Raw genomic sequence first — 14,874 nt, 5'->3', positions numbered from 1 at the left:
AAGGAGATAGCACAAGTCACTTTGCTTTGACCTGGTGACGTATTGCTTTTGCATAGACTTAGGACATATTTATTGTAGGATGTAAAATCAAACACCTGCTGACTAAATGATCACTGTATCAAGCAGAAATCTACAGATACTAGTATTTGGCATAGTAAATCACCAAAAATGGTAGCCAAATAAAATAACAGTTTGGAAATTAGATGGCTGAAAGGTGTTTGATTTGACTTCCTGTAGTAAACAGCAAAGTCCCATGACCATCTCTGAAAAGATGGACATACAGAGATATTTATTGTGTGTTGCTGCCAGCAGTGAAGTGAGAGGTTTGTGTCAAGTGGAACAGGTTTTACAGTATGAGGATATTCTGCCTAAGATACAAATTATCTCAGAGCAGTGTGTACTGAAACATTTTATTGCTGGAGAGTGACAAAATACATCGGGTAACTGGTGTGTTAGTCTTCAAAGCTGGAAGTGGTATAAAATGCAAAGTTTGTGAAGTTCGTTTTTCTAAGAAGTTGCACAGTATGTTTCTATCACCTTAAACTTGTCAGTATGTCTTCCCAATAGCTTTGAAAATACATGTTTTTCTCACTTAATTTCTTTAATTACTACATATATATTTGATGTTACATACTTAGCCATACAGAATTGTGAACATATCATGTTCTTCCAAAGTTAATGAAGACGCCATTTATAGAGCAGCACTAACATCTTGGAGCATTATGTTTTTAGTTTGTGTTGTTGTAATCCACCTGTTATGGGTTATGTTGATACCTTTCCTTTCTACAGAAATATTGGAAGGTGAAGGATTTATGTCCCAAATGCATACCCAAGAGATCTACATCTACAACTTGGTCTGTACTTTGCAAACCACAGTGAAGTGCATGGCAGAGGATATTTTCTGTTATACTAGTCATTAGGGTTTCTTCCTGTTCCATGCAAGTATGGAGCGAAGAAAGAATGATTGTTTGAATGTGTCTGTGTGTGCTGTACTTATTCTATTCTTGTCCTCACGATCCCTGTGTGAGCGATATTTAAGGAGCTGTAGGATATTCCGAGACTCATTGTTTAAAGCCAGGTGTTGCAACTTTGTTAGTAGACTTTCTCGAATTAGTTTACACCTATCTTCAAGAGTTTCCCAGTTCTGTTTCTTCAGCATCTCGGTAATACTCTCCCACAGGTCAAACATACCTGTAACCATTCATGCTGCCCTTCTTTGTATATGTTCAATGTAACCAGTTAGTCCCACACATTTGAGCAGTATTCTGGAATGGGTCACATAAGTGATTTTTGAGCCATCTTCTGCATTTCTGCAGTATTCTACCAATAAACTAAAGTCTACCACCTGCTTTAGCCACAACTGAGCCTACGTGATCATTCCATTTCATATCCTTACAAAGAGTTATGCCCAGTTATTTGTATGATTTGATCAATTACAGCTGTGATTCATTGATATTATAGGATGCTACATTCTTTTTTTGTTTTGTGAAATGCACGATTTTACATTTTTTAACATCTAAAGCAAGTTGCCAATCTTTGCACCACTTTGAAATCTTATCAAGATCTGACTGAATATTTATGCAGCTTCTTTCAGACAGTACTCTCTTATAGATATCTGCAACATCTGCAAAAACTCTGAGGTTTCTATTAATATTGTTTGCAAGGCTGTTAATATACACCGTGAACAGCAGGAGTCACAGCATACTTCCCTGACGCACTCTCGAAGTTCATTTACATTTGGTGATGACTCTCCATCCATGATAACATTCTGCACCCTCCCTATCAAAAAGCCCATAGTCCAGTCACAGATTGTATTTGAGACCCCATATGATTAAATAACGCGTCATGGTCACTGATACCAGTACTAGTTTGGACACACTCAAAGATGTCATGTCTGTTGCCATGATGGAATAAAACTATGAACATGCTTGAGCATAACATTGGGATTTTTTGTTTTTCAGGTGAGAGGAGGTTCTGGATTAAGCACTTGGTTCAAGAGAATAGCTCAAATGTCACATTTAAAAAGCACACTCAACCTTGAGATTTGATGAAATCAATGGGATGGATAGTGGTTGTGAAACAGTCAGTAGCCACACCCCAATATTCACCCAGGCAAACATGGCTCTGGGCATACATTTTCTTACTTACTTGCTCGTAGGCCCAGTTACGGAAACTTTATTTCCAAATAACAAACAAACATGCAAAATATCTGTCCCCCTTCATGGGGTGAAACATCAGTACTATTGTGTAGCCACTTATTCAATCTTTGTAATTTTATACTTTTCTTAAGTGAATTTTTCCTTTTGATACAGTTAAATAAACTTCAAGTGAAAATAATATACCACTGGTAGGTGCTAATACATAACAAAACAGTGCTGTTGTAAAGCTTGAAATTATGTCAGAGCGAGTAACTTCTTACATGAGTGAAACAAAAGCACTGAGATTAATAGGGGTTCAGTGTTAGATGTGTAGTAACGAGTCATCTTGTTTTATGCCCTGGCTGAAGTCATCTTTGTTAAGAGAATTCTTGCAACATGTAATCACACACCACACATTAAATTGTACTACAGTGTAAAACTAGTATTTGTCTTATTAAACATAGTTAATTGCTTGTAACTTAAACAAGTTTTGCTTTTTTTCCCTGTGCCAACAAACCTGAAAAATATAAATGTATTACAGTAAATAAACAATTGTAGCATATTTCTAAAACTCCTTTGCCTTTATTCTGCATTGTTCAGGATTCAGCAAGCCGTTGTTTGCTTCAAATGGCAAACTCTTTCAGTTGCCTATAACCCCACTGGAAAATGAATGTTCGCCACAACTATCACACACATTTAATTCATGGGAGGTCCCACTAAAAATCACTTGCCACTTGTCAGTGTAATGTAGATTGCTGTCTTGCTTGCATTTTGCTGTCATATACCTGAAAAGTATTAATGTACTAATACTGTTTTTTAAAACATTCATATTTCCTTATATGTAGATTTTAAGCCTGACTACTGGTTCTTTGCATGCTTGGTTGTCTACCTTTCTCATAATACATTATATACTTGTACAATATTATACATTTTATTTTTTAGTAAAACTATATACTTTTTGACATAGAAGCATAGCAGACATCCATCCTTATGAAGCAATATTAGTGCCTCCTCCCATAGTAAACCAAGTGATGTGGTGAAATGTTAAAACATGGGGTTAATGTCCTGGAGGATAGCTGTTCAAATCCCTGACTTGTGATCCAGATTTGGATTTTCCGTGCTATTCCTAAATTGCTTAAGGCGAATGCGTGGATGATTGCTGTGAAAGCACACAGGCGATATCTTTCCCCAGTGGAGGTATTTGCTGTGTCACTAATGACCTCATCATCTAGGGGATATTAAACTGCAATCTTCCTTCATCTACACCTACATACATAGTCCACAAGTCACCATATGATTTGTGGTGGAGGATATCTTGTACTACTACTACTAGTCATTTCCTTTCCTATTTCACTTGCAGATGGAGAAAGGGGGAAAATGACACTCTGTATGGCTCAGTATGAGCCATAATTTCTCTTGTTTTATCTTTGTGGTCCTTACAGAAGATGTACATTGGTGACAGTAGGATCGTTATGCAGTCAGCAACAAATGCGTTTTCTAAACTTCCTCAGTAGTGTGTTGGAAAAAAAAAAGTCTTCTTCCCTCTAGGGATTTCGATTTGATTTCACAAAGCATTTCTGTAATATCCACATCTTGATTACACCTTTCAGTACCAAGTCAGGCAGTACACCTCTGGATTTCTCCAACATCTTCCTCTAATCCACCCTGGTGGGGATCCCAAACACTCCAGCAGTATTCAGGAAATGGTTGCGCAAGTGACCTATACATGGTCTTGTATATAGATGAAATGTACTTTCATAGAATACTCCCAATAAACCAAAGTCTACCATTCACCTTCCACACTACTTACCATACATGCTTGTTCAATTTTATATCATTTTTTAGTGTTACACCTCGATGTTCCTTCCTTCCTTCCACTATAAAGGCATGGGATTTCCATGACTAATCTTGTCTGTAAGTTTCATTGTTGTAATACAGTGGTAAAGGCACTTGTTGTGTCATTTTTAGTGTTATGTGGCCAGGTGGCAGTGATTACACTTCCTCCATTGACCACAGGCAAGGTTCTGTGTTTGAGTCTCAGTTTGGCAAATAGTTTTAATATGCCAAGAAGTGCTTACTTATCTGCAAAATAAAAGATTGGTTTTCCATTATTTGTTTTATATTACATGGGCTTGTTAGTCCACAAAAAATAATAATAATAATAATTTTCAGGTTATAGTCACTGTGACCTTAGAAACTTTTTCATTGATTCGTTTTGTTAAATCACTTTTACCTATTGCTTGTACTTCATCTTTCATCTTTTTTAAAAACCAGTTTTTCCCTAAATTTGAGGGTATTGCCTTGGTTTTTCTGTAGTATATAAGCATTAATGTAATATTTGTTTTCAGCATTCTAGCAAGAGCAGCAACAAGAAGAGAGCCTGGAGATCACTCAAGCAGATCATTGCACAGGAACGAATGCTTCCATGGGGAGATGATTATATCCATTGTAAGTACATTTTACTAAATATGTAGGCCTAAAACTAATCTCCTGTTCAGAATTTTATTATTTGCATAGTGAAATGCTAGATCCATATTGAAATAAGAAAATGTTCTCTAGTTTATTGAAGTATCAGTGCCGGCCGCTGTGGCCGTGCGGTTCTAGGCACTTCCGTCCAGAACCGCATGACTGCTACGGTCGCAGGTTTGAATCCTGCCTCGGGCATGGATGTGTGTGATGTCCTTAGGTTAGTTAGGTTTAAGTAGTTCTAAGTTCTTGGGGACTGATGACCTCAGATGTTGAATCCCATAGTGCTCAGAGCCATTTGAACCATTTTTTGAAGTATCAGCTTCATAGGAAATTTACCTAAGGCAAATAGTAGTAGATTCATATAAAAACTTCAGTTCCTCTCCTTTCTTTATCACTTCATACTTTCCCAGCACTCCTTCTTTTTCTCCCCATGTTGTCTTTTCCTTTGTTCTGTCAATATTGTTACCCATTTCTATTTGTTTTACCTCGAGACGCTTCTAAATTTGGTATTTTATTCCTTGAAAGGTTTATTTCTGTAAGGCATACCATTGGTGATTTCTTTTTCCAGAAATTTAGTAGTATTTGTTTCATTAACCAGTTCTTTGTGTTGTCCGTGGGAACAATATGGAGGGTGTTGTAGTGTATCCCAAGAGTAAACTTTTAAAGCTGGTTCTCGAAACTTTAACAGACTTTTTCAGAATAATCTAGGTATGTTTTCAAGAGTCTGCCAGTTCAGTATCTCTTTGACACTCTCCCATAGATTAAACAAATGGGTCCCACAAATTTGAGCAACATTGTAGGATGGGTCGCACAAGTGATTTGCCAGCAATCTCTTTTGTAGACTGCATTTCCGCAGTACTCTATCAATAAACTGAAGTCTACCACTTGCTTTACCCACAATTGAACCTACATGGTCATTCCATTTCATATCCCTACAAAGTGTTACACCCAAGTACTTGCATGAGTTGGCCAGTTCCGACAGTGACTCATTGGTATTAAAGTTACAGGGTACTATGTTTTTTTGTTTTTTTGTTTTGTGAAGTACAAAATTTTACATTTCTTAACATTTAGAGCAAGTTGCCAATATCTGCACCATGTTGAAATCTTTTCAAGATCTATAACTTTATCATCGGCGAAAAGCCTGATTTTATTGTTAATATTGTCTACAAAGTCATTAATGTACAGCATGAACAGCAAAGGTCCCAACACAATTCCCTGGAGCACACCTGAAATTACTTCTGCATCTGAAGATGACTCTCCATGTAAAGTCCTCAATCCAGTTCCAGATTTCACTTGATACCTATATAATCATACTTTTGACAATAAGCGTAAGTGCAGTACTGAAGCAGATGCTTTTCAGAAATCACTGGATCTGCCTGGTTGCGTTGATCCAAAGCTTTCAGTATGTCATGTGAGAAAAGTGCGAGTTGGGTTTCACATGATCGATGTTTTCGAATTCTGTGCTGGTCGCATTGAGGCCATTCTGTTCAAAATACCTCATTATGTTTGAGCTTAGAATAAGTTCTAAGGTTCTACAGCAAATTGATGTAAAGGATATTGGACGGCAGTTTTCTGGATCGCTTCTACTACCCTTCTTGTAAACGGGTGTGATGTGCGCCTTTTTCAAAAAACTGGGCATGGTTTTTTATTCAAAGAATCCAAGATAGATTATAGTTAGAAGAGGGGCTAACTCAGCCACAAAGTGAGTGTAGAATCTGAGAGGGATTGTATCGAAGCCTGGAGCTTTGTCCAATTTTAACGATTTCAGCTGTTTCTCAACACCACACACATTTGAAAACAGAGTTAAGCATTTCAGCTTTTGCTTTGCTACCCTCAGTTTCAGTTCCTGTCTCATTCGATAGTGACTGGACGCTAACTTTGGAAAGTTACATTTAGAACTTTTGGATCAGACACAATCTTCAAGTTCGGTGCATGCGACAACAATATGGATGTTAAATACCAACAATAGTTCCACCACCAATGAATTCATTTGGACAATGATATGAGTTATATCCAGATACTCTGTGGATTTGTTAAATGATGTGTGTTCAACATTTCGACTTTTCATGTAGCAAAATGTTTCACGAACTGTGAGGTAATAGATTCTTTTGCAGAAAGAAAAGCACACCATGTAAAGCTGTAGCAAGATTAGAGAGAAAAAAAATCCAGGAGCTAAGGATTGAAGAAATGTGTATTGTCTTTCTTGTCTCATGTCTTTACTGGGTTTATGTATCCTATATTTAATTTTATGTCACACAAAGCAGCAAGTTGTTAACTGATAGGGAATAAAAAAACACGTTACATTTTCTTGAAATTTAATTTTTTTTATTTGATGTCCTATCTCGGACGCTTGAGAGAGTGGCGGGGTATTGCCCTGGTTCGGAAATATCGCAGATCCAGGGCTGATGTGCAGAGCAGTCTGAGTTACAGTGGGGAAGTGGGTAGTCTCCACGTGACTCGTGTTTACATTTAGTGATTTTGCTGTTTCCTCTTTGTTAACTGCTCTCACGTCAAATGAATACAAAACAGATTTCTGTGGCTGGGAGCGATCAAGTGAATTAAAATACTTTCACATAATTATGGAAGGCTAATTTAGATGAATTTCGAGCCCAAAAGATCAGAAATTTATGTCGTTATTAAAAATTTTACTGGCACATTTGTGTGATATATCTTAAATTGTAATATGTGCACAAAATACCAAAATTATATGTGAAAGCTTAGCTTCTCTTGCAGCGTATTAATCTTATAGACCAATATTACATGTGAAAGCTTTGTGTTTCATGTAGCAATGCTATGTATATTAATTTAAACTATTAACTTTTTCTGTTTGTGTGTTTGCGCTACTTAACAGTGATGTTGCTATTGGCTGACTACATCACGTGTTCTAAGCTCTGAATAACCGCTGACATCGGCTAGCGAGATCACATGACATGAGTGATGACTGGCTTACAAAAGCGCATCGCAATCTCGATTTCGATGCTTCGAAAAGTAACATGCGGTGTTTGGTGGAATTCGAATTTATACTTTCGTAATACGAAAATATGCAGCGTACATGTTGCTGCACATCAAAGATCTTTCCAAGACACGCTTTTTCCCTGTGTTTAGTTTTCTATAGCACCGGGAAATTCTACACCCATGTATAAAACAATAAGCATTCAAAGGACTGATAAGTTATACAGTTCCGAGAGAAAATATACTGTCAGTTAACAGGAAAAAAATATGTTTTCACCTGGGAGAAAGTGTATTTTTAACCAGGAAATCCGTGAGAAATCCGGGAATTTTTTTTCCTTGTCTGCGTATACACCCTGTTCCAGCAACATATGTTAGTAGGAACATTTTCATCATATCACCCATTAAGTCTTGATGAAACTACCAAAGGTAAACATAAAGAAAGAATTACAAACCACAATTACATTTTGGTCACAGAATAAGTGTTGCATAAAAAACATGTCACCTAAGAACTTTCTTTATTGACTAGTAGATGGTGAAACATTACATCAAAAAGTATGTGAAGTGTCTTCTGGATTCAGCTTGTCCCTCAATAAATACCTTATGCTGGGATCAAATGGACATAATGTAAGTTAAAAAATGTTTAGTCTTTTAGACAGTGAAGTCCAGGAGAGCCAGGATACATAAAATATAAACATCAGTACTTACAACATTCATACAATGCATAATGCCTATATAAAGGCTTTGAAGTATTTAGGTGAAGAAGCATTTGAATTTTGGTCAATATTTGCCATTGATTTGATGGCCTGTTTCTGGGGGGAAGAACTGGAAGGATTTCAGTCTAACATTCCACATCCCAAGTTTTTGAGGCATACGATCACAAATTGACTTACTTTACCATCTTTAACAAACAAGATTTAGGAACAGTGGGAAGGTATTTCTTTCTTAAGAATAAGCCTCTAAAAAAGAATCCTGAAATATCATTGAGAATGCTTTAAAAAGACCTCCAGTGTAAGCTAATCTTCACTTACTAATTTTGTCTGCAGAACTATTCAGTAACATCATACAACAGTTTCAGGGCCAAACAGCTTGGATTCACAAGTTGTGTACAGTATTTGAACACAGTCTTCAAGCCTTTTTGGCATGTGTTTTGAAGGTTGCTGCTTTGAGAAAAATTGAGTTTTTCTGAAGTTCTTCATAATGAACGGTTTGCACTGGATAATCTGCTACCTCTTGGGCAACCAGCTGTTAGTGGGCAGGTAACCAAAGAACTTAGTAAACTGGAAGAATGTGACAAGTTGTGGTTTCTAAAGAGTTCTCAAAAACATTATGTTGCAGTTTGCAAACATGATGGAGAAGACATGCTTATCAAGTACTCTACTAAAAAGTTATAGGCTTGTAGATCCCAAAAAAAGAATAAAGAGCAAAAGCTGCAGTGATATGTTAATGGTAAAGGTTGCAAAAATGATGTTGTTTGATGTCCAACAAGATTACTTTTTAGATGAATGGGAGGTTCTAGAGTTTCAAGATGACCCAGCTATAGATAACAGAGGTATTAACAGTTACTGACAGCAGCACATATCAAAACGAGACTAATCATCCATAAAGTCAAAGTATCCAAATGTTTCAAAACCTGTAAATGCTTCTTTTACATTGTCCTACATAAATGAGGACATAGAGAGAAGGTATTCCGTTTCGAATCACACTTTTGGTGAAGACACAGCCTCAATGGGTGAAACACTTTGAGGGATGCTTTGAGAAAATTAGACAGTTCATAAGGGAGAATGTGAAAAGAAAAGAAAATTATTAGAAGAAAAGCAAAGAGAAATTAAACCAAAGCCACCTTGAAGACAAGATTAAAAAGATGAATAATGTTAAAAATCAATTCACTGTGAGAAAGCTGCTCTGAAAGAAAATAAAAGAATAACACCAACTATCTAAGGTGGCACAAGAAGAATTTCTCTCTTAAGCTTCATCTAAAGTGCAAAAAGCACCCAAAAATGATTTAAAGACAGCAAAATTGGCCCAGGATATGCTTGAGAGTGCAGAGATCATGAAAGTAGAAGAAAGAGTGAAAGAAATGGAGAAGGAAACCATTCACAAAAATCTTCAGAAAAGGAAATGTGGTATGTTTACTTCGTACTTTGCTAAATTAATAAGAAATGGTAATCCAAAAATATTTTGTTGGTCTTTTTCCAGAACTGAATTGTGGAATGTCATCAGTTGCATGGCTGCCAACTATTCCAGATTGTCCCTAATTGCTATGGATTTATCACCTTGATTATATGATAGAGGAAGCTGCTAATAAATTATGGAACTGGACATTTTACAACTTGATGTTTTAAGAAAATCGATGTAGGAAAAGACAGATGACTGCTAATCGTAAAGAACTCACATTAAGTTGCAGACAGTCTTAATTAAAAGACACTTACATAAAGCTTTTGGCCACAGCGTTCATCAGCAAAGAGATACACACACCATTCATGCACACAAGCAAGCACACATCACGTGTACATGACTGCCAACACTGCCGTCTTGGACCGGAATGCAACTATCACATGGGATGCAAGCAGCAGTTACATTTCATTAATCATATGCCACTAAAATCTTTTACAGTTGGTAATGACTTCTTTGCTAAATACACAGTAAGCCTGTCTACAAATGATTTTGTCACCACAGCTTATTAAATGCACATTTACTCTGAGTTTGAAATACAGTACTGAGTAAGGCACAGTGGTTAGCACACTGGACTCGCATTCAGGAAGGCAATTGTGTAAACCCACATCCAGCTATCCTGATTATTCAGGTTTCCCTAAATCATTTCAGACAAATTCTGGGATGATTTCTTTGAAAGGGCACGGCAGTTTCCTTCCCCCTCCTTCCGTAATCCGAGCTTGTGCTCCTTCTCTAATGACCTCGTTGTTGACTGGACGTTGAACACTAATCTCCTCATTCTCCTCGAAACATGTTCTGCAATATTGTTTGCAGCTAGTACTTGACTACTTCACAACATGTAGTCAGTATCTTGACAGCACAAAACCACTATCCACAGGAGTGTCATTAAAGATCAAAGGAGCATTGTTTCTGGCCTGCTACCACTAAATGCCGGCTCACAGTACTAGTGTTTGATTTTGGTTCAAAGTCGTAGCATTTCTTCGCATCCGCAGCAGTGACATAGATAAAAAAATCAAGTCCCTCATTTCTCAATACCACACCAACGACAATGACACCAGGATTTGTTATCTGTCTCTCGAAAAAATTTTCAGCAAATGTGATCTGCTGCCATATGAAAGGCCAGTGACAACAAAAACAATACATATCACTTTCTATGAGGCAGAAATGCCTCTGTATAGGAGACTGCAGTCAGTAGTAAACTTAGATGTGGCAGTGGGATCATCAACTGCAGATTCCCCTGTCACATACATTGAAAGTGTGAGTGACCTATAGGCTGGAGAAGTTTTCTCTGTAGGGGAATAATTTGGATTAATATGAAAGGAAAAATAAATATATGGTCAATGAAATATATCTTCCATACTTAGGGTTGTAAAATATCAAATAAAAAATTTAATGGCCTGAATTGGTGTCTATTTTTTAAAATATCCAGGGGGAATGGAATGGGGGATGACAATGTGCCATGTGATTACTGGCAGCCTCTTCTCAAGGTTGACAGCTATGTAGTTGTAAAAATGTTATGTAAATTTTGTTTGTAATTACAATTAAGAATTTTGAATTGCTTATATTCGCCCATTAAACCCCAGTGTCCTTTTTAGAGGACATTGCATTTGTTTATTTATGAATCTATAATTAATTATTATTTTCTTACTATTACTGCTCCAAGTCATTGATTAAAGCTTTTTAAAACAAATTTATGCTCACTGAAAATGAAAAATAACAAATCCTACCCTTAATCGCTTATTGAATACTGAGGCACAGTTTTCTTAATGACTGATGTTGACATTATTGATAATACTGTCATGTTTTAAGTCTGTTGCATTGACTTCTTTTAAATGTTTATAGCCAACAATTTGCCTTTTGAACACGTTGCACTGTTAGCTCAATACCAGCCATTTTCATTATTTTGCATTGTTGCAAATTTTGGCATTCTCTAAATGTTATAATTTCAGTTACTCATGTTGTTCCATGTTTCAAATTTAAATGCTGAGGCTGCAGATGTATATCCTTCTTGGAAGTGTCTGTTAGAATACCAAGTGATGTGTTAAAACATTCACTATATTGTACACTATGTGATCAAAAGTATCCGGACACCTCCAGAAACATATGTTTTTCATATTAGGTGCATTGTGCTGCCACCTACTGTCAGGTATTCCATATCAGCAACCTCAGTAGCCATTAGACATCATGAGAGAGCAGAATGGGACGCTCCACGCAACTCGTGGACTTGGAATGTGGTCAGGTGATTGGGTGTCACTTGTGTCATACGTCTGTATGTGAGATTTCCACGCTCCTAAACATCCCTAGGTCCACTGTTTCCAATGTGATAGTGAAGTGGAAACGTGAAGGGACTCATACAGCACAAAAGCGTACAGGCCGACCTCGTCTGTTGACTGACAGAGACCACCGACATTTGAAGAGTGTCATAATGTGTAATAGGTGGACATCTACCCAGACCATCGCACAGGAATTCTAAACTGCATCAGGATCCACTGCAAGTACTATGACAGTTAGGCGGGAGGTGAGAAAATTTGGATTTCATAGTCGAGCGGCTGCTCATAAGCCACACATCACACTAGCAAATGTCAAACAACACCTTGCTTGGTGTAAGGAGCATAAACATTAGATGATTGAACAATGGAAAAATATTGAGTGGAGTGACGAATCACAGTACACAATGTGGTGATCCAATGGCAGGGTGTGGATATGGCAAATGCCCGGCGAACATCATCAGCCAGCATGTGTAGTGCCGACAGTAAAATTCGGAGACAGTGGTTTTATGGTGTGGTCGTGTTTTTTGTGGAGGGGACTTTCACCCCTTGTTGTTTTGCATGGCACTATCACAGCACAAGCCTACATTGGTGTTTTAAGCACTTTCTTGCTTCCCACTGTTGAAGAGCAATTCGAGGATGGCGATTGTATCTTTCAACACGATCGAGAACCTGTTCATAATTCACGGCCTGTAGCAAAGTGGTTATACGACAGTAACATCCTTGTAGGGGACTGGTCTGCACAGAGTCCTGACCTGAATCTTATAGAATACCTTTGGGATGGTTGGAACACCGACTCCGTGCCAGGCCTCACCGACCGACATCGATACCTCTCCTCAGTGCAGCACTACGTGAAGAATGGGCTGCCATTCCCCAAGAAACCCTGGAGCACCTGATTGAATGTGTGCCTGCAAGAATGGAAGCTGTCATCAAGTCTAAGGGTGGGCCAACACCATATTGAATTCCAGCATTACCGGTGGAGGGCGCTACAAACTTGTAAGTCATTTTCAGCCAGGTGTCCGGATACTTTTGATCACATAGTGTATTTGTGTATGGTACTTGTATCAGAAATATTTATTTATTTATGTAATGATTTTTGTATTTTATAGATGATATAGAAACTTAATTTGTAAAATGGTCAAGGCACAACTTTTTTTATCTAAAGAGGGGTACTTATTTCCTAGCAACCATGTGGCTGTAACTTCCTTTCTGCAGAGATTATTGATGAATTGTCTTTGAGTGCTGATTTACAATGTATTATGTAGGTTTATTTAATATTCATAAATTATAAATATGTCACCCTTCAGTAAATAATGCAGATAGTGTTTCAGTTCCAAGATAATGTCATCATCAGTAAAAACAATCATGACCGACTTCAAAATGTAGCCTCTCTTGAAAATAATAAATAAATATTTTCAAAATTTTGAATATTTGAGGGCAAGCCTATTAGATTTGGTTACAAGTTGTTTCTTTGTAGAGCAAGCAGGTAGTGTTACAAATTCGATTTATACTGTGGAAAAGATCCAGCAGATGCTGAAGGGATGACCCAATGTTTGGATCACAATAAGTCCTAAGTACACTAGATTGCATTCAAAAGCCAAAAAAACATTGTGCGTACTTTGACAGTTTCTTCACACTGTCCATTCCAGAACAGCAAGAAACTGAAAAAGACAGCTTCTCTCCAGACTAATACATGGGGAAAACATGCTGGTTTTACTGGGTTTCACCTACTACAGTTACATACCTGAAACTGGGTACTGGAAAAAATTTTTTGGACAATCACTAGAATCTCTATATCAGTTGAGAGTGATACTGGACATGAGATTCTGTGGCTTTGGTCATACGATTGTTCAAAGAAAAACACAAGTAAGATGTGTAGGAATTGAGTACAAAGGGAAACCAAAAGCATATTGTGTTAAATGCTGATTGACATAGTGTATGAAGAGTTTTGTGCCATATTATAAAAAAAAGACTTGAATAGAGTTTAATATACTATACTGATACTGTTAAATTCCAGTGCCCTATTTAAAAGATGGCCATTACATCAGTGTGTACAAATATTGTTAGGCTATTTTTGTGCTTATTGGGATTCACATGGTATAGACATTAGAAATAGGGAATAACAATGTCAGATTTCAAAAATAAATAATAAGGGACTTTATGGGTTAAATTACCAATGTACTTGTGTATATTAATAAATGTGTATGAAGGGAAAAAAAGTTACCATACCCCATCCAGGATCATCATAGAGAAATTTATTATGGTGTTAACTGCCCTTTTTGGTTGGGGAATTATAACAGTTCACTTGTGCCATATTTGTTTATTGACATAATTTGTCACCTTTCACACATTTTTCAAGTGCAACCATGCTTCTCACCCTGAGCAGTGGATGTGTAGCATTTTTCGATCCTTTCGTAATAGAGTCACTCGAGATTCTGCCCCTGGCAATAAGGATCCACTTGCCCAGCATGACTACTTAGGTTTTCTTTAACTTCCCACCTGAAGTAGGACATGGTTTCCTTGGAGAAGCCACCACCTTGAAAGCTGTTACAAGTGAACCTTAAAAGGACTATTTACAACAACATCTATTGCTTGAAACTTTGAGATCATGCCACCAGGAATTTTTACCAGATCCGTACTTTTTTGCTAATTCTTCCCCAACTTTCTGAGTGAGGTGTCCCATGAAAGAATCCAGCACCAACAATTCCCCCCCCCCCCCCCCAATCAGTCTACTGTATGGTTTGATGTGGCCCGCCACGAATTCCTTTCCTGTGCTAACCTCTTCATCTCAGAGTAGCACTTGCAACCTACGTCCTCAATTATTTGCGTGACGTATTCCAATCTCTGTCTTCCTCTACAGTTTTTGCCCTCTACAG

At 37.4% G+C, this 14,874-nt stretch overlaps 1 protein-coding gene across 3 annotated transcripts in view; it reads left to right on the top strand.

Annotated features, from left to right (window-relative positions):
• Positions 1 to 14,874, top strand: part of LOC126088530 (INO80 complex subunit C) — an 87,160-nt gene that overhangs the window by 32,360 nt on the left and 39,926 nt on the right. For all 3 annotated transcript variants that reach the window (XM_049906700.1, XM_049906698.1, XM_049906699.1), the window contains exon 3: positions 4,487 to 4,586. In XM_049906700.1, the coding sequence (XP_049762657.1) occupies positions 4,487 to 4,586 (100 nt within the window). The remainder of the gene's footprint in view (positions 1 to 4,486; positions 4,587 to 14,874) is intronic.

The sequence above is a fragment of the Schistocerca cancellata genome, chromosome 6, assembly GCF_023864275.1.
Source record: "Schistocerca cancellata isolate TAMUIC-IGC-003103 chromosome 6, iqSchCanc2.1, whole genome shotgun sequence".
NCBI classification, from domain to species: Eukaryota; Metazoa; Arthropoda; class Insecta; order Orthoptera; family Acrididae; genus Schistocerca; species Schistocerca cancellata.
This window is presented reverse-complemented; position numbering and strand designations above follow the sequence as displayed.